General features: G+C 43.7%; 1 protein-coding gene across 2 annotated transcripts in view; it reads right to left on the reverse strand.

Moving 5' to 3' along the window:
- Positions 1-501: 501 nt before the first annotated feature.
- Positions 502-24,486, reverse strand: part of VIT (vitrin) — a 64,863-nt gene continuing 40,878 nt past the window's right edge. For both annotated transcript variants that reach the window (XM_067293289.1, XM_013943959.2), the window contains 8 exons: positions 24,110-24,172; positions 18,583-18,630; positions 13,273-13,335; positions 10,100-10,247; positions 9,140-9,243; positions 8,371-8,597; positions 4,465-4,978; positions 502-3,850 (listed from right to left, as the gene is read on the reverse strand). In XM_067293289.1, the coding sequence (XP_067149390.1) occupies positions 3,672-3,850; positions 4,465-4,978; positions 8,371-8,597; positions 9,140-9,243; positions 10,100-10,247; positions 13,273-13,335; positions 18,583-18,630; positions 24,110-24,172 (1,346 nt within the window). In that variant the 3' untranslated portion in view covers positions 502-3,671. The remainder of the gene's footprint in view (positions 3,851-4,464; positions 4,979-8,370; positions 8,598-9,139; positions 9,244-10,099; positions 10,248-13,272; positions 13,336-18,582; positions 18,631-24,109; positions 24,173-24,486) is intronic.

The following is a 24,486-nucleotide window of genomic DNA, read 5'->3' on the forward strand; positions in this document are numbered from 1 at the left end:
CAGGTTTGACTGCATTGGCCAGGCACCTAAAATTAAGTGGCCTAGTGTCAAGCATCAGGACATCCAAATCCTCTTATGATTCAGTCCCACACCTAGAAGAGGTGTAGACTACGTGTGTTGACTGTTTTACTTGTTTTTTTCAGCTTCCAAAACAAGTCTGGTTCCAAAACTCATGCTCTTGCAGACTTGGGAAAGGTACATACAAGTTTGATGCCTTTCAGCCAGTAAACTCTGCTTCAATGACTGATTCCTCTTGGTAGGTAATTTGGTAGTCCCTCCTCTGCTAGCTCACTTGTTGGCTTTTTTTTTTTTTTTTTTTTTTTCCTTCCTCACAGTTAAACATGTAAAAGAAGTGCACTGGAACATCTGAGGTTTTACCAGTCTTGCTAGGTCTTCCAAAATCTAGTAAGAACCTCAGCTGCATTTCAGAAACTAAAATTGCATGGGCCATATTTGATGTTTATTTTTTAACCAAATGTATGAGACAACATGTACTGCATATGCCTTTTGGGACATTTTTATTGCGAAAGATTTAGCAACTTGTGTTGTGAGAAGCTCAGAATAGCTTGTATATGTTACAAAGGTAGTTCTGCTGCTTTCTTCAAACAAACACCCCCCCCCCCAACTTCTATGAAGAAGATTTAAATGTAAGTTATCTTGTTTCTTTTTTTTTAATAAAATATTATTTATAGAGACTTAACTAAATGGGCCAGTGTTTTGTTTGCTTTGAAGGGTGAAGGTTGAGAGGAGTGTGTTCTGCCCTGATCCACATGCTTGTTTTTGTTAATGGAAAGGTATATTCTTACAACTTTTGAGGCTTGCGCTTAAGTTTACAGTGTTTATGAACAGGACATCTATGTTTAGATGAGAGTTGGATGAAAAATTAAACCATTTTCCCACTTTTGGATTGGACAATTTCACAGTCACCTCAAGAACTTAATAAAAATACACGTTGGCAGGCAAGCACCATCGTTGTTCTGTAAAGTTCAGATAAACCATTTAAGCAACACAAACCCTGAAGTGCATTTTATAAGTGCTTGACACAGAGGGTAACACTTGAACTGAGGAGCATTTGAAAACTGTTGCTGTTGTTGCTTGAAGTTCAAGCTTTTGGAAGGAATTAAAATGCCTGTCCTAAATACGTGTGTGGCTGTAACTGTTCCTAACTTCTCTGCCATCTGTGCTGTGCTTTCAGCAGAACACAAGCAATACACTTGGAAGTATCTGAAGAGTATCTCTGTTCTGTACTCTGAGAGTACCTTCAGTATGGAGCTAAATATACGGTGATATTTGTTGCATTAGAAACAGGTGCAGCATTAAGTGTAGTTAAAAGTTAAAATGTAGGTTCTTTTCTCAGGTAGGTCTAAATAAAACCCCAGGCAAGCAGGTTTTCAAACAATAAATCTGGCATCTGAGCTTCAGTCCCCAGTAAATCCAGTTTATGAGTTTGAGTTTTGTCCAGATCAGCCTTTGTCAGAGAGAGTGATGCCTTCAGCAGAATGATATTGGGGAAGCATATCTGAAGATGGGGGGTGGGAAATACCGGGCTTGCTCTGATTCTACATAATTGTCTGTCCTTGATCTTTATTTTTTTTCAAGGCAAGAGGCTATTGCTGTGGAAGTGCTGCAGCATAAATTAGTGTGTTTTTTTTGTTTTTGTTTTTGTTTTAAAAAAACCTTCTGTGTATGTATCTTTTATGTCTTTGTTTTGCTTTCTTTCTTCTGGCAGTAACCTGTGTCTTCTGTCTGGGTAACATTACTATATTTTAGGTGTTCAGTTAAAGCTGGAATGGAAAATTCCTTCTAAAAGAAGAAAATCTGAATCTTTCCTGTGTAAAACTGTTGTTTCATCCAATTTTGTTTTTGATAACAGTTGGAGCACCTCTTGAGAGGATCCTAGCCTGACTTACAGAGATCATGTAGAATCTGCTGTACTCATTAATTTGGTTTATGCTTATTTCACTGATATTTTTTAAACTACCAAAGTCATATTTTCAAACATAAAGATTTGAAAGATTATGCTAATTTTGTTGACAGAAAGGAGTCTTCTGTGATGGCAATTTACTTCAATTAACATTTTTATGTGAATAGATATTAAACATCCTTTGGTCATGGTTATTCATTAAAAGTATAAAGGCTATTAAAACTCCAGTTTGCAAGTAAGATGTGAAATTTGAGCCTTAATTTATTTCAGTTTCCTGTTAGTTCCACAAGCCTGATGCAGTATTGCTTTGACAGCCATAAGGTGTATGAACACACACATTTTCACTGACTCTGAAGCTTCTTTCCTCTCCTTCTGTAGCTTCTGCTTAATGAACATGTTTTCTTAAATTACAGTGGATGGAAACATAACCAGCAACTGCTGCTTCCTAATTAAAGTGTAATTCTTTTGACCCTCTTAATGTATCGCTCCTGGCATCACCAACTAGTGATGTGGCTCGTTCTTTGCTTAAGAAGCAAGGGTGTCTTTTGAATAATCAAGGGCTGTAGTAGGTGCGTTTTGAAATCCATCTATATAGCAGAAGCCAATTCCGAATTCTGAAGAGAGTGTCTGTAAATGCTAGAAATCTTGTTTTTCCCAGCGTATAGTACAAAACATTAAGATTCTTTCCTCTTAAAATCCTTCTAATGGCCCTTGAATAATTCTCTTCGTATTAGTGAGTACTATAAGCTGATCTAACTGAGCGATGGTTTAATGATAGGGCAGTGGTTCTCAAGCACTTTTCGGATTGTGAGCAACTTAAACCCACGATTTTTCTCAAGAGTCTCTTCTGTCTCTGCAACTCTCCTGCTGTACTACAGGCCTTGAGCTGCCAGGCAAAGTGGAGCAAGAGAGAGCTAAGGGGAAAAGATTTTCTTCCCCAAATCAAATTTTTATGCAGGACTGTGGGAGGAAGGAGAGGGAAAACTTTAGATTCTAGTTCCTGTGTGTTAGCTGCTTTGTGGATCTGCGGCTTTATTGGGATTGAAAAATGCTTGTAGGGCCCCACAGCTATAGCTGATCAGGTGCCTCAGAAGCTTGAAACTTTCTTCTCACCTGTTTTGCAATCTCTGGATTTGGATAAATCTCAACACTTGAATTTACATTAGCTGAACCTTAGCTTGCTAGCAAGACAGCTCTATGGGGAGAGTGGCTGCTTTTAAGAAGGTGCTCAAATTTTAGTCAAAAAAAGAAACAAATCTCTGGAATTTCAGTCCTGACCTGGAGGACAGCTGATGGGCAGTGTCACATGGAGGTGCTTCTGCCACAGTAGGTAGGCAGTGTGGATGCTCCCTGAAAGGTCCTGCGGACCGGGGCTGAGGCCACACACCAGTTCAGGAAGGAGGTGGTTCATTTTAAAGAGCTTGCATGTGCGCAAGGTGGGAATCAGAAGCTTATCTCTACTGGAAGAAACTTTTCAAACAGCTCCAATCATCTCCTCCATAAAGTTTACTGCCTTTTTCACTATCCATCCAAATCAGAGTTTCTGAAGCCTGCAAGAAAAACAAAAATCAACAGCCTACACAGAGCATTATCATGCATAGGGAAAGAGCTGCAATCAACCTTGCTAACTGGAAAGTGCCGGAGAATAACAGTTCCAGTATTTCTTGAACTCAGAGCTGGCATTACTCCTATAGCATTTTGTGTGTCTTCAGCATGACGACCAAGGATCCTGCTTTGCTTGATTCGATCAGTTCCGTGGCTGTGAATTAAATTCAGTACAAATGTTTTGGATGAGCTGATTAACAAATTGGTAGAGGTTGTCAAATTCATCCACAAAAAAGGAATGCTCCTTATCGGGATCTGTTGCAATGGCTTCCAGTTCATCCTGGGCTGCCCAAGCAATTCCAATGGAGTAAGCTATGACTCCTGAAAAGAAATCCGGAGTTTAGAATGCATCTAAAAGTAGTCACTACATTAAAATTGATTTGCTTAAGTGTCATACCGTAAGCATAGTTACCAGGACACAAAAATGTGGGCAGTGAATTGCAGTACTCTCTCTCCCTACAAAAATGGTATTTTCAAATTCAAACAAGCCTAATCTGTTCTTTGGAGCTGACTTTTGTCAATAATATAAAGGTTTAAATAATAGCAAATTTATAACTGTGGCTGTGATCAACAGGCTCCTGAACGAGAGGTTCTTGCTCCAATGTAAATGTCTTGCAATAGTGTAGGGAGATGAATGAATAGCTGGACTGGAGAGCCAAAGGAGGCTTTATGCGTTACTAAGGCAACAGAAATCCACCAAGATCTCCTAGGAATAGATACATATTGCTAAATCTGTCATTGATTTTTTTTTTTTTTTTAAGTTATTAAACAGATTCTGGTCTTGCTTCAAGCTTGACTAGACCACATTGCAAGGTGCTATGTTTCCTTCCTAAAGTTTCATCTAGCGCCTTCAAATCACAGAAAACTCTAATCCTCTGAGCTGAATAAATGCTGAGGTAGAAAGAGCAGATAACAACAGAAGAGCCCCAGCTTACCGTTCTGGTGAGCTGTCATAGCCGGCACTCTGACGTCATCGTAAGACCTGCCGTCTGTGATGACAATCATGATCTTTCTTTTGTTGGGTTTGGATTTGTTGAACAGCTGCTCTGAGGCATAGCTGATAGCTGCTCCCGTGCTGGTGCCTCCACTCCAGTAACTGATCCTTTTAATAGCACTCAGTATGTCTTGCTTAGAGCTGTATTTGTCAAAGCCAAACTCCAGCCGTTGCTCGTATGTGTACTGAACAGCTCCGATGCGTGTGTCAGTGTCCGAAATCTCAAACTCCTTGCTGATGTTGGCTACAAACTGGAGGACTGTGCGGAAGTTGTCGGTGCCAACGCTACTGGAGCCATCGATTACAAAGCCAATGTCAGCTGAGTTGAGGCACGTCTTGCTGCAAACCAGCCGATTGGTGTCACAGACCCGCTTCACCAAGGGCTGGACTGCCTTGTGGAGGCTGAACCAACTGGGCACGTTGATGGAATAGAAACCATTCGTTCTGCATACGGCCTGCAAAACGACACAAGTAGAAATGCAATGGAGATGCAGTGCACCTGTTTCAGTTAGGATTTTAGTTAAACTAAGTTTGGGTCCCGGAAAGGAGGATGCTGGAGTCTGAAGTGGCCTCTCCTCCAGTTACCATCTGCTTTCCTGAGAAATGACGTCAATGTAACATCACAGATACTTGTGTAAAGAGGTCTTTCCTGCTGCTTTATTTACAAACTGTTGGATCTAGCTGATGATGTTATGCTAGTGAAAGAAATGTAGTAGGGAAGTTTGCTACCTGTCAGTCTTTTATAGATAAATTATATAGTTCCTGGGGAAAGTATCCAAATCACAGAGCTAGTGTTAATTTGGCTCCAGTGGGCGTTATGTGAGCCTCTAGATACGGGAGCAGCAAACCCTGCTACCTTGAACCGAAACCTGGGACTGAAGTGGGGTTCTTCCTGGCTCATATGCTCCTCGGCAGAAAAAACCCCCCAACCAAACAAGGAATTTTGGTGAAAATGCAGAAAGCCCATAAAGACTCCCAGCTGTGCTGGCTCTGCTGAGTAATAAAATTTTATTAATTTTTATTTTTATAACTGAATACTTGTAGGGAATTAGGGGTGGCACAGAAAAGTGAGTAGGAGAAGTCAAGCTGGTTGGGACAGGCTAGAGAAAATTGTCCTTGGCTTTAGTACCTTTAAAGTGCTAATGTCCCAGTTCTCTGACTGAGAATATTTTGTTAAGCCAGGCTTTCCCTATCAACTTCTTGTGTATGCATGTGAGATGAAAGAACTAGGTACTGTCTTCTTCCCTGTGCCTCGACTTGGTTCCCGTCAGTTTGGGCTTCTCAGCATATCCTGCTCTCACTAGTTTTCTTCTGTCTTGCTGCTTTTTAATGTTATGTTGCAGCTGTATGAAGTCACCAAACACTCTTTGCTTTCCTATTTTGGGTTTATACTATACTCCCAGGTTTGCTCTGTCTCTGCCAGGCTCACCGAGACTCACCATAGCTTTGCCCTTTTAAAAAGTACTACAACCAAGTAAATACTGACCAGACAGAGCAAAGCTCTCTGGAACAGCCCTGAAGCTCGTTGAAAATGGATTTCATGGCGGAACAACATGGCTCAGACAGGAATCTGTTTTCTAAAAATATCGGATATCTTCCGCCCTTCTTCCTCTACTCAGGCTGGTCTGGCACTCGATACATCCCTCCATAACTTTGTGCCAATTTGCCCTGAAGCACTATTAAAGTAGGCAGCTACCATTAGCGCTCAGTGCATATAGTTCAAGGCTTGCATTCTCCTCTTTGCTGCGCACTGTAGCTTTTTACTCTTTTTTGAAGAGTTACCGTAAGGTTCATGACAGCAGAAGGAAATAACAGAGACAAAAATACATCAGATCAGCCACTGATACAAAATGTTAGTTATCCAGTGTAGCTAAACAATTGGGATATCCTAGTATTCACAGTGGCCCAACACTTGTACGTATGGGTGTTTCCTGCAACTCGGGCATGAATATATCTGGTCTCTGGGTCTCCTACTGGAATTGCTGTCAAGATACCATTTAGCAACATTAAAAACCACTGCCAAAATACTTACATCTGCCAACATATGCTACACTTTAAATAAAAGTTGATTAAAAAGCTTAGTGTGACCACTGGATTACACCTAGTGATTTATCCTTATGTTTAAAGTGTGGTGAATCATAATAACCAAAGATCCGGTCTTTTCTAATCATTGAGCTTAATAGCAACAAAGAAAAGCCCACATTTTAAAATGAAGTCACTTTCATCTAGAACTTTAAAAAAAGTATATATATAAAAAGTATATTTGGACTTTTCTTTGATGCAGGATATTGTGACAGATTTTAGTTATGTATGGTAAGCCTGAAAAAAACCCCACAAACCCCACGCTGCTCCAAAAGCTAGCACAGTATCATTTCAGCTCGGCAAAGATGTCCATATCTTGCTTTAACTTAGTTTTAGGAAGTTTTGTTTTCTGACTGACAGTCTCAGAGCACGGTTTGCGTGGATTTACAGATTCTTGATATCTTGGTACTAATCTACTGGTGTTTTTTACTCCAGTAGGTTTCTAGTCAGCAATTCTCACCATAGGTGTTAATTTGTTGAAGGCCTTTAAGAATTTTTTGTTGTTGCTAGTACTCTAACACCTCTGAAAGGTGAAATAGATTTAAATGATCTGCTTTTGTTATCCTGTGCATCCACCTGAATGTGGAAACGGCGCCTGTTTGTAACTGCAACACAAACATTACACTGGAAGGGCTTCTCAGCCTTTGCTGAGAGGCGCTGTAGGAGGTTCACAGATAAACTTGAGTGCAGCTGTGCTTTGTCACTCTACTGCATATTCAGAAAACCTCTTGTTGCAGAACGACTGCAGATTTGTGCCAATGTTTAGTGACTGATCAGCAAAAAGCCATTTGCTTCATAATATGCATCAAACCAGAACTCCATGGTGAGACCTTTGGTGCCCTGCGGTACCTTTTAGTGTGTTGCAGACTCAGATTCCCTTTATGACTTTAGCACTGCTGCCTGCTATGTGTGCCTTCATGTGTGAAGCCTCGGGACAGTGTAAGCAGGACAAGAAATAGACATAAGCATCAAGAAGAAGAGGGGAATCTCCTGTGAGAAGGACTGTGGCTATCACGAAAGGAGTGATGCACTTCACTCGTAAGAGGGAAGCAGCACTACATTTATTGGAGTAAGACAGCGACTTAACAAAGTTCAATCGTAAATAAGAACGATTTAATGAGGTTCGATTGGCAAGGTTCACTCAGTTATTTACTGCATGAAGGACAGGGTCAGATGCGTGTGCAACGGAGACCCTCCCGTTGAGTCACGAGGTTCAGACTGGACCCCCTTGCTTTCTAAACTCCTTCGGAGAGGAGCCTAGGTGCGGCTGCATCCAGTCCTAGTCCCAGACTTGGTCAATGGTTTATGTCTAAGGGATTATGTGTGCAATTAGTCAGAGATATAACTCAGCAAAGTTTCGTGAAGTTCGCAAAAGTTCAGCATGCTATTAATCACTTACCGAGGATCTGTCGCGGGTAAGGAATCTCTCAGCCTCGAGGAGTAACCCTGAGAGGCGTCCCTGCTCAAGGGGAGGTTCTGCAGTGCAGCCCGCTGCCATGCAGGAGAGCTCAATGGGCTCTGGGCTGCCCCCTGTTTATGGGGGGGAGATGATTGACTCATAGTCATATTTGCATGCTAGACGGGCCTTAGTTGGCGCACGTTCAACCAGCCCCTACATACGTGCTGTTTACAGGGAGGTCAGGTTGAAGGGGAGAGAGCACATCAGTGGAGGGGAAAGGAGCACACTGTCACAGTGGCTGCCTACTTGAAATAGCTTGAAAGAGTCAGAGCCAAATTTCCAACCAGAGCCCAGCCCTGTGTGTACCTTGTCCACAAAGTCTGGTTCGATAACGTTCTGCTTTTCATTTTCAGCAGCTCCTTCGATAGTGACAAAGAAAATATTGATTCCTGATTCTCTGGCCAGCCTGGACGCCTCCTCCACTTTGTCAGTAGGCCATCCGTCCACCATCACTACGACCACGTTTGGCGCTCCGCCTCTGTTTCCATTAGCATCCAAAAAGAAGTTTTTGTTAACAAACGAAAGTGCCCTCCCTGAAACAGAAGAGGAGACTGAGGATGAGTTACAGGGCAGGCAGAGCTTGTCTGATAATATCTCTGGAGACAGGAAAAAAACTACTCATGAAACATTAGGCAGAGGGCAGATTTAAGCATTAGTGCTCTGATGAGAGCTGGGAAAAGCAGTAAGGCAGTTCATCTAGCTGTGAAAACGGGAAAGGGAGGCACCTTTATTGGTACAAGGACCTCCTGAGCCCTGCTGTGCCCCTGTGCCAACATCAGCCCCCCCCCCCCACCTCTGTGGCGGCTGGAGGTGACAAGCTGTGTTAGCAAGGGCCTCCAGCACATCAGTGGGAGCTGCTGATGAGGAGAAGGGCAAGTCCTTCCCTCGCAATGGACTCGCAGTGCCCCTGACTGGAGCAGGTACGTCATCATGGAAGTGGTGTGCTCCAGCCAGCCCTGCTGTAGCCCAAAGCATGGTTCAGTCACGGGCTCCACAGTCCTGTGAGGAGCTCGTAGACTTGCCACAACTGAGGCTCTGAAGCCTTCCTCAAGCATGCAAGCAGTCCAGCACGTACCAACGTTGGAAAGTCCGCCTTTCTGTGGGATTTTCTCAATGGCATTTCTTATATCCTTGGAGTTTGTGTAAGTTTTCAGGTTAAATTCTGTGGAAGGGTTATTGCTAGCAGATCAAAAGAAGAAATAAAGCAGTCATCAGTTTTTTGCTTTGCATACAATATAATAGCTGTAGATCCTGCCAGTGGTATACGGTTCCTGGGAGCAAGCTGGAGTGTGACCTTTCCTACATGTTAGCTACACAGCTACGCCTGCCAGGGAGCACAGTCGCACCCCACAGTAATGGGAGTAGCTTATCCCTAGGAAGCACCCTAGATAATATTCGACTGTTTCTACAGGCCACGCAATAAGATGGAGAAGGCTGTATGAAAGCAGCAGATTGGGATAAGCTACTTGCTCAAAGCAGGGAGTGTAACACTGGGTGCTAAGGCAGGATAACTGCACTTTAGCACACCATTATTTTATGCGAATGTGCCCCACGCCCTCGGGGATTTCCTGGGGGAGAGGAGAGCCAGTCTTCTCACGCAGCGCACGTTAATACCCAGTCATGGTGGAAGCCCCTATATCTAGCCACCAGCACTGACAACAAACTGTTGCCATGCCATGCGCACAAGGGAAAAATAAACTGGTGAGGCCACACCAGTGAGATTTTAGATGTTATTTCTGCAGTGAGCACCTCTGAATTTGATAATTGTTGTTTATGGTAATGATGGAACAGAACTAAGTTTATCGCCCCTAGGGGCCTGCTCTCACGTGGATGTTTATTGTTTAGGATAGCTACAACATGTGTTGAAAAAACATGGCAGGTGTAATTTTTAATTAAGCTCAACTTTAGGCAGTGTTAGAAGTTAGAAAACTAGATGGCCTTTCCCTCAGTTACCCCCATTTCAAGGCCTCCCTGAAAACCTGCCTACCCCAGCCTGTCTGGGCGGAGGTAGTGCTGATATTTAGGAAGCTCTTACCCATACTGAATGATGCCCATCAGAGGACCAGCACTGCCAACGTCAAGGGCTTCAACCACATTACTGAGGAACTGCTTCTGGATCTGAAAGCGGCGTTTACCAATGCTCCAGCTCCCATCAATCAAGAAGGACAAATCAACTTTGCAATCTGAGGTGAGACACACAAACACAGAAAAAGTTCCTTTCTGACAGCTTTTCTTCTTGCGAGGATCAGCAGCCTAAGTAATATCTATATCCAGCAACTTTTCCTGTTATGCAGGCTCTACTAAAAAGCCTTTTACAAGGATGAGGGCAAAGTTGTGGGCTCACGTCTGTACTTCTCGCTGGCGAGCACACTGCCTGGTAAGGTTTGCTCCCATGCTAAAAAGCGCCCTCCCGTGCGATGTCCGAGCTGGGTCTGGGTGCCAGCATGGGCTAGAAACTGTTCCCAGTGGGCAGTTTGGGCGTTGGTGGCCAGGGAGGAAAAACTGGCCCTGTAGGAGGAGCAAGCTGTGCCATGCCGTTTGTCCTCCTAGCCAAAGCCTGGCCTCTGCACGTTTTGCTTACTGGGCCGGAAGTAGTAGTGAGTGCTTTTAACGCCTGACGTGACTGCTGGGTTATGTAGTGTGGTCACCTGCAGAATGCAGGCTATAGGATTTCCCTTGGTTACGCTTTTATGGGCTTAATTAGTATAATAGACATAACAGGAAGAGTTCTTCATATGTTACGTTAACCCTGTTCAGAAGGAAGGGAAAAGCTGTTCGGTTCCCTGAAAACTTGAGGCTGAAATCCTGGCTTCCTTGGAGCCTGCGGCAGAGCTGTCCGGGATGTCCCTGGGCTCGGGAACCAGGGGGACCAGGCTGGCGTGTGGGGCTGGCTTGTGTCTCTGCCTGTGGCACCCTCCACGCCACGGGTGCCGAGCTGGAGCTGCTAGCTGTGCCCTGACAGGCAGTGCCTGCATCCCCTGCTCACTGCCTGCTGCAGCTTGCTGCCTGTGAAGCGCTCGCAGGGCGAAGGAAAGTGCTTGACTTCCTCCATGGGCTTTCTTCCAGCAGCTGCTGAGAGCAGCCCTTGCAGTACTGCTTGCCAGCCCACCAAGCACTTCTGAATGAGAGTCGTTCAGCAGCTCCTCTCTCTGGGCTGGCATTAACGTCAGAAGTGAGGAGCTCGCTTGGTGTTTTGAGATTGAGCGCAGGATCTTTTCAAACACAGTTGTAGATTTTTCCTGTGTGTATGCAGCAGCACACATTTGCCTATTTTCTCACTCAGCTAAAAGCAATGTTCTAGAAAGGCTGCATCTCCATACAAACAAACTTTTCCCTGTAATTATACAGCTGAACCTGATCTTTGTGCCTCTGCAAATAGTGTCGTCAATCACTATCGGCCTGCTTCTATGTCTCTGCAAGCTAGTGGTAAAACATTTGTTGACTGAACTGTGACTAGGAAAGGGATCAAAGTTTGGCTTACCTAGAGCGCTAATTAACATTTTCCCCTTCCATGGGCATCTCTTGATTTCTCACTGATGTTACTTCCTATCAATCAGACTGTCCAAAATAGTCTGTTTTAATCATTAGATAGCCCTAAGGCTACATAGCACTGATTGTTCTTACTGCCTTATGCAACTGCCTCCCATCTCATTACTTTCAATTTTTTTCTCCTGCGGCTGTCTGTTTTTCTAATTTTAATAATGCTGAATTATGGAAGCATGACAGCGAACTGTGTTCTTTCACAGCAGATCATGAGGCAAGGCCAGGAACACACAACAAATAATAACTTAATAAAGGGCCAAATTCTCCTGAATTTCCTGTCCTTAAAAGGGAAATGCTTTCATGTGATGTGTATGTGTAAAGTGGAAGTCTCTTAGCCAACAAGGGACTGAGCAAGGAAAGACTTACATGCCTTCTCAAAGTTATACACAAACTTAATTTCTGAGGACAATTCACACAGCAGGAATATTTCAGCGCTTGGACGTTAGCAGGGCTCTGAAAGATCATGTGCTAAATATGCTCTGTAGGGAGCTAAATGCTTTCTGATTTGTAGGAGATCTGAATTCTAGCTTATGGTCCTAGAGGTATCAGATGGATGGGACTTATGATTCTGGCACATCCTATTTCTGCTCAGTTGCAGCTGTGCAATTGCCTGGATCTCTGCTAAACCACTAAATTTTCCTTCAGTGAGACTGTGTCTGTATGGCAGATCCTTCTCCTTTTCTTCTCCCCTCCCTTATTTCTATACTAATTTTAGGTATGTTTGACATTCTTTGGAGCAAAAAATATATTTCTAAGTATTAGATGAAGCACTCAGGAATATAATGATACTTGGTTTAGTAAATACTAAATATTAATACTAAATACTAATTTAAGGATGCCCTGTAATGCAAATTCTGCCACAGAGAGCCCTCAGCTGTTGTAGGATTGGTAATGGGACGCTGGGTGCCAGTGGGAGGGTGAGGCAAACGCAGACACATGGTCCTCTCCAGGGAGAAGATGGGGCAGAAGACCTCGTCTCTCCACTCAGTTTGCTTTCTTTCTCTTTCTCCTATTCTGGGTACGATCTAAAGGTGAGTGAAGTTAACAGGCAATCTGCCTTTAATTATAAAGGGCTGTACAAGACTTCCTTTTCAGAGATGGAGACCTAACATCTCCTTTTCCGGACTGAGGGATCCTAGATGCTCTCTCTGTACCCCCCGCTGTGGCAGGCACAGGGGCCCTTTCTCGAGTGGTTTCTTGCCTTCCCACCCATGGCAGTAGGAAGGGTGCCTGCGTGCTGGGCTTCCCGCTCAGCGTGGCCACAAGAACGTACTCTTGTCAGCAGGACCTACTCGTCTAGCCCTGGCCACAACAAATGGTTTTGCTATGGCCCCCCATCGATACCCCCGTATCGAAATTCTGTGCCCTGGAAATGTGGAGATGATATAGCCCCAGGCAAGGTAATGGTAGGTAGCCATCATCTTGCTGTCCAGGTATGCCAAATTTGGGTTGTATTTCCTTCCCTATAGAAGCAAAAACTGATGATGTGTATGAGAAGGATCAGTGGAGAATGCCTGCTACTCCTCTGTGAAGGAAAATGTATTCCTTAAGTTTGTTATGTTCCTTAATAACTTATCTTTAGTTAATTAATTTGAAAACATTCCAGTAAAGTGTAATTAATAAAATGCTACTGCTTAATTATGAAAGTAATTCTGATATACATACTTGGGTTCCCCTGGGTTCTTGACTCCAGTGGTTTTGTATTCAATTCTTCTTTTGAACTGAAGCCTAGAGAGATTAATGAAATGTTCAGTCGGTGCATGCACAGGAGCTACCTTAACTGAGAGAAAAAAGGCGGCGAGAGCGTAGCTCTTCCTGGGCCACTCGTGGAGTGAAAGCTGCTAGTGCGGTTGCTGAATTCACTGTGATCTGAGGAGTTATATAAGAAGGAAATGAGGCTGTGGCCCGTGTGCTTGGAACTTACCTTTTTGTGTCTTCTAGGATAGCTTCCTATAAAACAACAGTGGAGGCATTTCTGGAAAGGCCAGCAAAATGTATCTGAGCAGGCAGTCCACTGTGAACGCCAAGTCAGCAAGTACTTTCCTTTTTCTGACTCTTTGACTCCCCTTTTGGAGTTGGTTACCTCACTCAAGGATGTATAAACGGAGGATTCCTCAGATGCAAAAAGAGAGCAAAATAGCATGAGCTGTCGACTTCCCAGTACTTTGCTCCTTATCTTGCCATTTGCGGCTGGGCTGAGTGAACTGGCAGCCTTACCACACTGACTTCTGATTATTTTACAGGTTCTTTACACTGAGCCGCACAAAATTTGAAGCAGTTCAAGAGATGTTTCTAGTGTGCTGCCTTTCTGTCTGGAGATGAAAGCACAGGCAATGATGCACCCCCACCATGTTATAGCTAGGGAAGCAATGCAAGTCGTGGCTCTTCAGGTGCTTCCAGGGGGTTGGATTTGTTTGGAAAGCCTAAAGAAAATGGGGTAAATCCTGGTGGAAGACCACAGTGAAGTCATGGGAAATAGTCTCATGGGTCATTAGTAGATTTTAGCTGAGTTCCTACACAAGATATTTGCAAGGCAGCAACCTTAGAAACGTGAGATTATGTCTTTGTGAGGGGAAAAAGTGATGCACTGAATCACAGAGCATTGTTGGATTGGCACCAGAGGTTTGAAAATGTTTCATTTCAGTCATGATTTGCAGGCCTGGAGAGAGTATCTCAGACTGTACAGCAACTCACTCCTGACTGAGGGTGAAAAGCTGTTTCTTTTCATAAAAGCAGGAAAAGATCAAGGGAATTTCTCTGGGATAATCCTGAAAAGAGACAGCAATGATCAGACAAGCTGCAAACTGAACCCTCACCAAGGAAGCAGTTTATCCAGGGGATAGCAGAACTGCGTTTTTTGTTGTTTTTTTTTTAATTGTGGATTATATTTATAAAATAAGGAGGCAAAAGGCTTCCATAAAACTTTGTCAACAAATAAGTTGGGGAAAGACTACAGACTTCAAAGACAGACAGTAAAAAGGTAACATTAGAAAGTGTGAACTTCTTATAGAAGAGAAGTTGAGAAATTACACAGTGCCTCAGAGTTCCTCTTGCCAAAACAGCCGGTCACTAGAAAATCAGCTATGGCAGCATTGGTGCATGTAAAGGGAGTGGGTGCCAAAGAAGAGCAGCAAAGGTCACCACTGAAACCTGATGGGAGCTATAGCAGCTCTAGCTCATGTACCACCTGAACTGGTTGGTGAAGATACAAATGACCAAGCCACAATGCAAGAAACATTCAAGAAAAGGGGGTAAAACCTACTCCAGTGCCCTCCATCACCAGTCCAGTTTCTGTCCGTGTCTAATGTTCCACCTTTCATAAGTGGCAACTACAACTAATCTGAGTCCTTCCATCAGCATGGTGAAAGCTGTGCATGGTTTTGGGTCAGGGCCAAATTTTTATGACGTCTGTGTATGCAATGCCTAATGTAAAGCTGCCCGATGCCTGATTCCCCACGGGGAGGCTATAGCATGATACAGCAGTTATTGCTGGACAGCATGGTTGCCTTGGAGTCTCATTTTTAAGTTCAGCTGCCAGCGAAGAAAATATCTTCTACTGTAGAGACTAAATGGACCTGCTGGCCCCATCACTATATGTCTATGCCTTTTGGTTTGCTCTTCCCTAGGCATGTGCCATTGCCTGCTGTTAGAGGCGGGATACTGAGCTAGTGGGAGCACTGGGCTCGACCTTGTATGGAAGTCCCTGTGTCCCCATAAGGATGAAAAAGGCAAAGGGCACAAAGGTCGGCCCTAGCTTGTTCATGACAAAAGCTATTGACATGTTTATTTGTCTGTTTGCTTTGTCTGAGGATTTATTAATTGCAAATTGGGATCGGAGAAAGAAAAATTTGGTGAAGAACTCTGACGAAATAAAGCCAACTTCTGGTTTCCTTGCATTGCCTGGCCTTTTTCCTTTTCTTTGCCTTTTTCTTGCCTGTTTTCCTTCCCTTGCCTTTCCTAACAATGTTTATATTAAAAAAAAAAACAGTCCTTTTTAAAAGAGCTTTAGAGTATTGTAAACAGATGAAAATGCTGAATTCTGAATGCTCAGTCAGGCCTGAGACTGAGCATGGGCTCCCCTTGGAAGAAAAATTACGTTTTTGGAACAGAGGTGATGCAAAACGGCTCCATCTAGCAACGTCTGCTGTAACACATGTTTCTGTGCATCTCGGGCATTCGTGTTTCACCGAAAGGAACCTGCCTGCTTGTATAACGCCTGCCTCTGGTGTCAGGAAGGGCCCAAGGCACATCCCGTGCACATGGAGCTCCTGCCTCGGACAGAGACGTGTTGGCTCTGCCACCCTGCGAAAGCCCCCCTTGGCACCGGGGTGAGCGTGAACACGGGTGACTCGTGCCTCCGCAGTGCCTTCGGGCTTCTCCCGGAAGCCAAGACTGGGCTGAGGACTAGCGACCCCGCTCCTTCACCAGCACCCACTGCTTGGCAAGCCTGCGAGAGGACCTGCTTGCCAGTGGGATTTGGCAATGTGCCCTCTCTGTGCTCGCTTGGCCTGGCACAGATGCCTGTAGGCGCTGGCCCGCGGGCACTTCTGGGTGGCACAAACCAGCCTCGCTGCCAAAGGAAGGAGCCCCCCTTCCCAGGACCTCTGCCTGCCCTCGCCGCCCGCTCCCGGTGCTGGCTGCGCGTTGGTGGGATGAGTGGAGAATGGGATTGAGGGGGGAGAGCATAGTTAAAACTGAGAGAGAAAAAAAAAAGAAAAATTAACGATGAGCTGGACCAGTCAGTCCCACTATCCAGTTCACCCTTGGACCACGCAGGTGCTTGGGCTGGCAGAAGGCAAAGGGTGGCTGGAAGGTAAGACGGCTCTTGTGGCTGCCAGTGCTGGCTTACGGCAGTTTGAAATGATGTAAAAATGATGGCCAGCTATAAGAGATAAAGACAAAAGAAGCAACGACTTGGACCCACGCATAGGCTGTCCTTGGCAAATGCATGCATTAAAAACAATGATTATGGGGTTTTTTGGTTTTTTTTGTTGTTGTTTTTCTTAAACCTGAGACACTCTGCAGCTTCCCCTCATGGCTGTGTATGTTCCAGTGTAGCCTTTAATTACATGGGCATGTAACAGTTCGTCAATAACACACCAAAGCCACACTTCATCTTACAGCCTGTGCACCACATACGTAACGTGTGCCAGCTTGGTATTGCATATGTGCAGATTCCTCAGCCTGCCTTATATGCAGAACATAAAGTAGGTGGATTTAACACTGTAGTGAAAACAGATATTAATACTTTCCATCCATTTTAGCAACCAAATTGTATAGGGAAGCCAATTCATACTTAACTGCCTTATGCATTTATCTACATCCAATAGAATCCCTACTCCATACTCAGGCATATAACTGATATTAGCTTTGTCAGTTTGGAAAATCCAAGTCTAGGCAACACAGCACTTCTTGTTTTTTTTCTTGCTAGTGCAATTAACAGTTCTTGAAGGTTGTGGGTTGGCTGGCTGATTTGCGTTTAGTGTAACAATAAGGTCACCCACCAAATAGTCTTCTCCACTAATTGGGGTGGTGGTTGGTTTCTGTGGCTCTCCCTGTCCTGCCAGTCCAACTTCATGTTGTTATTGCCATGGGAATTTCAACTCACTGCATGGGCAGCTCACTTCATGCTAATTAAAGTTCCCTTCACTGATTGTCACAGCTGTCCATGCTGATTAAACTTCCCATTCATTTAAGTAAGACGGCAGTGGCCACATACACTCCAGAAACCATTCCTTTGAAGTGACAATCTGAATTCATCAGACTTTAGCATGAGTCTGCACAGACACTTCAGTTATAGAGAAACTATTAATACAACTTCCCTTCCCCCATGCCCAACCTTTCATTGCATTTAATGCAATCTGTCATTTTTTTTTCTCAAAATACCCATCTGCATCACTGGCCCTAGTGCTGTAGCTTTTTTCTGGATAAACGCACTGACAGCTTTAGCTGCAATGGCTAGAAACGATTTCTCTCTAGCTCAGCTTGCAACTTCTGCAGAAGGGAAATCTGTTCATATTTAGAATGATGCAAATTTTGACCAAGCAGCCATCATTGCTGATACTGGATTTTCAAACTAATGCAAATGCTTCAGTTTTCAGTCATGCTTCAGCTTTGAAGTAAGCAGAGCTTTCAGACGAATGGTCTTTACAAGGGCCACCAGCACAGCACAGCATAGCACAGCGCAGCCTTGCTCCAGCAACAAAACTGGTGACGGAAAAGACATCTTACATTGGAAGGTCAAGTCCCTTGTGAGAGAGAGAGTGTACCCTATAATGAATTGCCCTGCACTTTGCATGGTCTGTTTTTAAATGTTTCTGAGGAAAGGATCCCCTAAATATCAAGAATGTAGAAACTGCAGTTGGTAATTGCTCCTGATTAAGGGTTGTGCAAGTCCCTTTCTGGTTGCTGCCTGTCTCCTACAAATGTAGGATTCCATCAATAATTATAAAAATGTTGGCATCTCCATATTGTCAGTTTTTGAGGCTAAAACATTAGAAATGTTCAATAATGTTTATTTTTCTTTACATTCAGTTTAAATTCTCCTTTTCTTATCTGAATGCCCTTCCTTCTTATATCCATTGACCTCAGAATAACTCATCTTCTTTGCTGATTGCATCTCTAGACTGCTATCTATCTGAACTGTGGCATTCCCCAAATTCACCTTTGTAATATAGAAATGGATTTTAGTAGTTAGAACTCAATTTTTTGCAGTAGAGCTGCCAGCTCTTTCCAGAGCTCATCTGTTCTGTTCCCACTTGACGCACCACTTGAGACTGATGCAAGCACAGAATAATTTTAACTACTGAGATGTAAACTGTGTACCTCATTTATCACTTTAAAATACTATAATTACTCCTTAAAATGAGATTGTTATCAACAGTGTCATGGGATTGATTAACAGTGCTAGCTTTCCCCATATGTGTTGGAAACCAATCATTCCCAGAGTAGTTACTGGATGCTTTAAATATTTACCTGTATCAAAAAAGCTCAGTCCAGGTTTCCACAAGTCTGTTTCCATTGCTTTCACACATGAAAGAGAAGAAAATTTATTACTGAAAATAATAATGGAATTACTGGAGGTTACAGAGCTCTTGGCTTAGTTTACAAAGGTCAATTTGTACAATGAATCATCATTAATGAGTAGGAGCTAAGGAAATCAGCAAACCTGGAAATCTTTATGGACACATTTCAAGCCATATTTAAGAGCCTCATATCATTGCCTCCAAAGCACTAATCTTTCTTATGATTTTAAATATGCCTCTTTAGGTCAGTTTCATTCTTGTTCCTCTAAACTGCATTGATACTGAGGCAAGTATGCTAACTGCAGTATGCATACATACATACATACATACACATACATACATACATATACATACATACATACACACATACACACACACACACACACACATATATATATATATCTACACACACACATATGCTGGGCCTACATTATGTCTCAATGAAAATCTGCAGGTACCTCCCTTCCACTAACTTCTGTATCACCTCAACCCCTCCAAACACAAAGTTGTCTAAATCTTGTCTACAGCCTATTAGGCATGAAAAACTATCAAAATTGCTATTTTTGTAAGCAAATCCCAAAGTGTCCCTGGCTTTGGAGACTGGTGAAAAACTTTCCCAGAAAAGTAATATTTTGTTCTGGACTACAGCCAGATGAAAGCACTTACAGCCAACTGAGATAGTGACAAGACTAAGAGCACTGGTGAGATCACTGGCCTCACCATCCTCCTCCGAATGTACCATAACATACCTGGCCTGCTATGATAATTCTGAGACACATATTTTTTCACGCCTCCCCCCCCCCCCACCTCACTCATAGTTTCCCCTATTTCCCCCCACTAGTATTTTTAATGGAAGCTCATGATATGTTTTCTTTTGTTTTTTGCTTCTTATTTTTGTTTGTTCCCAGGACAAAACCTTGAACCTTATGCATGCAAGCCTTGTTGTTCCTTGGGCCTTTCTCTATACTACCTTTGAGAGCTGAACTTGAGTTCAGAGTGGTTTGCAAAAACCATGTATCTCAGGCCCATTGAATCTATAGTGCCTGTAGGGTCACAGCCAACCCCCTTCCACGACTGCGTTTCCTTGCCTGGATAGGCAGCTGGCTTGCTCTAGACTAGTCACTGGGTGAACTGCTACGCAGATGTGGAAAAATCTGGGGGTCTTGGGCTGTCCTTAGTCCTCCAACTTATGAGAGCACTGACTTGGCCATTAGATCCCCAACCCTGTGAGGAGCTATCAGTTTCTATTTGAGAGGGAGGCTTGTTGCATGAGTAGGATGACTGAATAAGATTTATGGTCTCCCATAGGTTAGGAGGAACCTCAGCCACATTTCATTGCTACTGTGATTCTTCCAGATCCCATTCCCTCCTTATGCTAAACACTGTTTAGACACACTATGAAGAATCCAAGAACCAGAATAAGCAAAGGATTGATAAGTCAGTGATGATTCACACAGAAGTTTTGCTGTGATTTTACTCAGGCGGAGAAGTAGGTTGAGGGGAGGACAGGACTGAGTAATGAAGAAGGAAACAGAAGGAAAGACAGGAGGAATATTCCTAACTTATCATCCACCTGGGCAGGATTATTTGCCAGAATTTTCATGACCAAACAGAGAAAACTTTCTTTCATGAGAAACAGCAGTGAATGGAGTGAGGGATGGTGCTTGCAGAGCAGGAGGAACCTAGCTACAGAGAAGGTCTGTGGTGCTTATTTGTTATGAGAGTGCCCAATGTGTCTCATGGACTCTGTCACTGAGAAGAACATCAGATGTCAACAAAAAGCAGCTTATGAGCAGTTGACCTCAAAATGTGTGCTTCACCTTCCAGAGCAGAGTTTCCAGTGGCTGCTAAAACAAAAAATTCATATGAAGCTACTTTTCAGCCTGACTGGATGAAAAAAATAGCCAAAGAGCAGATCATGAGAAAGACCCCCACCCTTCTTGAGTCTTCTATACCACAAATATGCTGACTGTGTAGGTTACAGGAGAAAAAGATGTTTAAAAATGTAGGAACTGTGTTGCGCATGAAACAAGCTGAGGAGCTTCACAAAGAGTCTACACATCTTTTCTCTTCTTTGTAAGCAGGGACATGAACTGAAGGACTTTTAGAACAAGGGAACATACCTGTCTCACATATCACAGATTTGCTTCTGCTGCCACCTCATTGTCAAGGACTGTCAGTCCAAGGCATTATGTTGTGTGACTGAAGCATTGGCTCCTCTAACTCTTCTGGATTGTTTAACCTCAGAGAAGAAAGACGTTTTTCAGTAACTCTATGTAAAGACTGTTTTTTGTCAATAGGAGCACTGCTGAAGTTTCTCTAGATCTACTCTTCTCAAGAACTACTTTTACTCAGCCAATAACAAGTGCTCTAGTCCTTCTAAATCCCCATAAGTGAGTGCTGTCTATTGCTTCTTTGAGAAGTCTTTGCATGGCTTGCATCCTTTAAAACTTTGTGTGGTGAGATGACCCCTGTGTTTTCATTCTTAATGAAGAAATGAATACTAGTTAAGTGGTAGAGGCCAAGGATTTTGGGTAGCTGGCTGCAAATATGGAGAATATACAGCTTTCTGGGTGATCTGTAAATCTGTGCACATATACTGTATTTCTTGCATGTAGTCCTAGGTAAATGACAAAAAAGATTCTCGATAAAATGTACATCTAAAAGGGAAATGAGTGTTCTTGTATGTAACCAAGGATTTTTTTTTACTTGATGATGCCCATAAAGAATGAAGGGTTGATTTTTAAAATACTACAAGACTGGCTTAAAAAAAAAAAAAAACCTCCTGAGTATAATTGTCTTGAAAAAAATTCTGGACTCAGTACTTGAGCAAGTAAGGAATTTCAAGAGATTTGATGTGCATTGTCAAGATCTTGGAAGAGATGGGATGTTCTTAAGAATGCGTAGTGAGAAGCAGAGCAGGAAAATGGTGTGTGGGGATGGGTGTTTTCCCAGCACACCTTTTTCCTAACAGGAGCTGATGACATGAAGTTACTCAAGAGCCCAGCCAAGCCCGTAGAATTGATCATTGTTGTTTGCTGAAAAGTGTGTGCTCGCTTGGTAGGATCAAGAAAAACAACACTCCTTTCCAAGAAAGCAAGGAGTTGTCCAGGAATTTCCCTTTGATCATTAGAGAAACTGGCTGCTTGGAAGAAACACATCTGAGCTGCCAGAACCTGGGCTGAAAAAAAGATCAGGACTCGTTGGGAACATGGCAAGTATGTGTCTGTGGGGTTTTTCCTTCTTCTGTGATTGAGAAAAGAGAGTCATTCATGAGGTTTATGTTTTGTAATCACCTTGGGGGAGAATCTTAAGATGTTTCAAGTCAATATATTTGGCAGAATTAAATGCTGACTTTGAGTTAAACAAGTCTCAGCACTGTTTCCCCCTGCCTCGCAGGCACAGATTCTGATAGATTGAGGGTTGGCCTCCTTTAGCATCCTTTGGTCCAGATCACAAGACTCTTCCCATTTTAATCCTGCCAGCCAGGCAAGTCTGCCATCTTGGGCTATCATTCTCCTGTCTAGGGTGTCACATACTTATCACATTGCTGTGAGTGGCACATTTACAGGCAACCTATTTGCCCTACTGTTCTGTACAGGCAAGTATTGCCCATCTATCTCTCCTCTGAAGGTGGGCACTGGATTTTGACAAGGGCAAAGGGAGTTGAGGGAGAGAAAAAAAATGTGTGGTAGAAAAAGGAAATGGCTGTGACACCGGTATGGCAAAAAGAACATGAGAAACACAAACAAGGGTGGAAATCAGAGGAAAGACTGACTGAAACAAGGAGGAGTAGTGGAAAAGTGAGGAAAATTTGTCATTTTTGAGGGAGACATTGCTGGGTAAACTTACTTGGCCTGTATTATCCAGGAAGTCATACTGCATAATGATGGCATCTGACGTTAACATCTACAGCTATATTGCTCTCTCCTGTTGCAATATCCCCGCTGTGTACTTTCTAGCCCTCAGGAAAGCTGTCAGGGTGCTGAGTGGACCAACAGGCTCTGTAACCTCTTCCCTACCCAGGGGATTTGGCTGCCTGTGTGCAAGGGTAGATCCAACACAGCACAGCCTTGGACCAGGCTTCAGTGAAACATCTGAGCCTGCTTGGGGACCTCCACCCGTGCAGTTCAGGAGCAGCACTTAACTTCAGACTCTTGCCTTTGCTCCGTGCCTGAGCTACATTGCAGGGCTACAAAGATGATTAGGGGACCGGAACATCTCTCTTATGAGGAAAGACTGAGAGAGCTGGGCCTGTTTAGCTTGGAGAAGAGAAGGCTGAGAGGAGATCTTATTAATGTGTACAAGTATCTGAAGGGAGGGTGTCGCGAGGATGGGACCAGACTCTTTTCAGTGGTGCCCAGTGACAGGACGCGAGGCAACGGGCACAAACTGAAACACAGGCAGTTCCATCTGAACATGAGGAAAAACTTCTTCACTGTGAGGGTGACAGAGCACTGGAACAGGTTGCCCAGAGAGGTTGTGGAGTCTCCTTCTCTGGAGATATTCAAAACACGCCTGGACGCAATCCTGTGCAACGTGCTCTAGGTGACCCTGCTTGAGCAGGGGGGTTGGACTAGATGACCTCCAGAGGTCCCTTCCAACCTCAACCATCCTGTGGTTCTGTGATCCTGTATGTCTGTGCCCAGCCTTGTACCATGCTGAGCCTGACCTTGCCTTGCTGGCCTGACGTCCTGCCTTGACCTCAGACCTCCTTCATTAGTTTGGACTTGTCTGGGCTGTCAGCTGACCCTGGACACTGCCACCAGACCTGCTCTGCTTGTTTGGGGTCTGCGTGTCTCCAGACCTTGTTGGTGAGTGCTGCCCTGCCTGCCGTGTCATCACCCAGCACCCTTCCCTCCTGAGGTGGCTGGCGCTGGCTGCTCCCTGACAAAAGCTGCTTCTGAGCAACTTTGCTCTCTGGTTGAATGAGAAGTAATATTTATACATGAGCTGGGTGCTCTGGAACCCTGTAAAGTTGTCAGTAGCCTTCCAGAGAGCCCACTGAAACGTCTGCTTGCTGATGAAACAGGTTAAAGAATTGCACAGCCAGGGAAGAAGGAAAGTATAGCTGATGTTTCTACCCTCAGTATTAAAGGCAATCTCCATGGCTGCAATCAGCTTGGAGGCTTCTAGGAACAACAGGAAGAGAAGAAAATTTAGCTTGCTCATAGACCTGATAGGCTACACAGAGCTGATTTTTTTTGTTCCACGTTTTGACTAACAAAAAAAGGAAAATTGCAAACATTGTGGTAGATGTTCATTCCCATGGCCTGAAACAACAGCTCACCAGTGACTGAGCTTGTCCTTTGCTTTTCACATTCAGGAAGTTGCTAGTTAGCATTCAGTACATGTGGATTGCTCTGGTGTTCCTCCAGGATACATGAAAACAATCTGAAATGCTGCCTGTGGGTTTATTTTGGATTACTAAAACTATGAAAGAGAGCAGAAAAACTACTCCTAGCAGTCCTGCTCACCCAGATGGACTGGAGATCTGGCAGGCTTCTGGAAGGCTGCAACAGGTTCCTGACGCTGAATACCTACGTGATTGAACAGAAAGGTTAGAGGTGAGACATCAGTTGGCTAGGAGACATAAGCACGATAGCAAGGTACACAGAGGCCACAAACTGTCTTTCTATACATGTTTTCAAACCAAATGGAAAAGGAAGATGGAAACTATGGATTAAAAATAATGAATTTAAAAGCAGAAAAGGGGACCAAAAGAAGAAAAGGGTTTAAATGTTAGTAGGTGCTGCACAGTGCAGCTATTCACCTGTGCACTGTAACAACAGACAGTGTGTCCTGTGAGGTGCTGATCAAGCTCAGTCCCTGGAAACTGAAAGCACTCATCTCC

This window comes from Apteryx mantelli, chromosome 3, assembly GCF_036417845.1.
Source record: "Apteryx mantelli isolate bAptMan1 chromosome 3, bAptMan1.hap1, whole genome shotgun sequence".
Taxonomy (NCBI): domain Eukaryota; kingdom Metazoa; phylum Chordata; class Aves; order Apterygiformes; family Apterygidae; genus Apteryx; species Apteryx mantelli.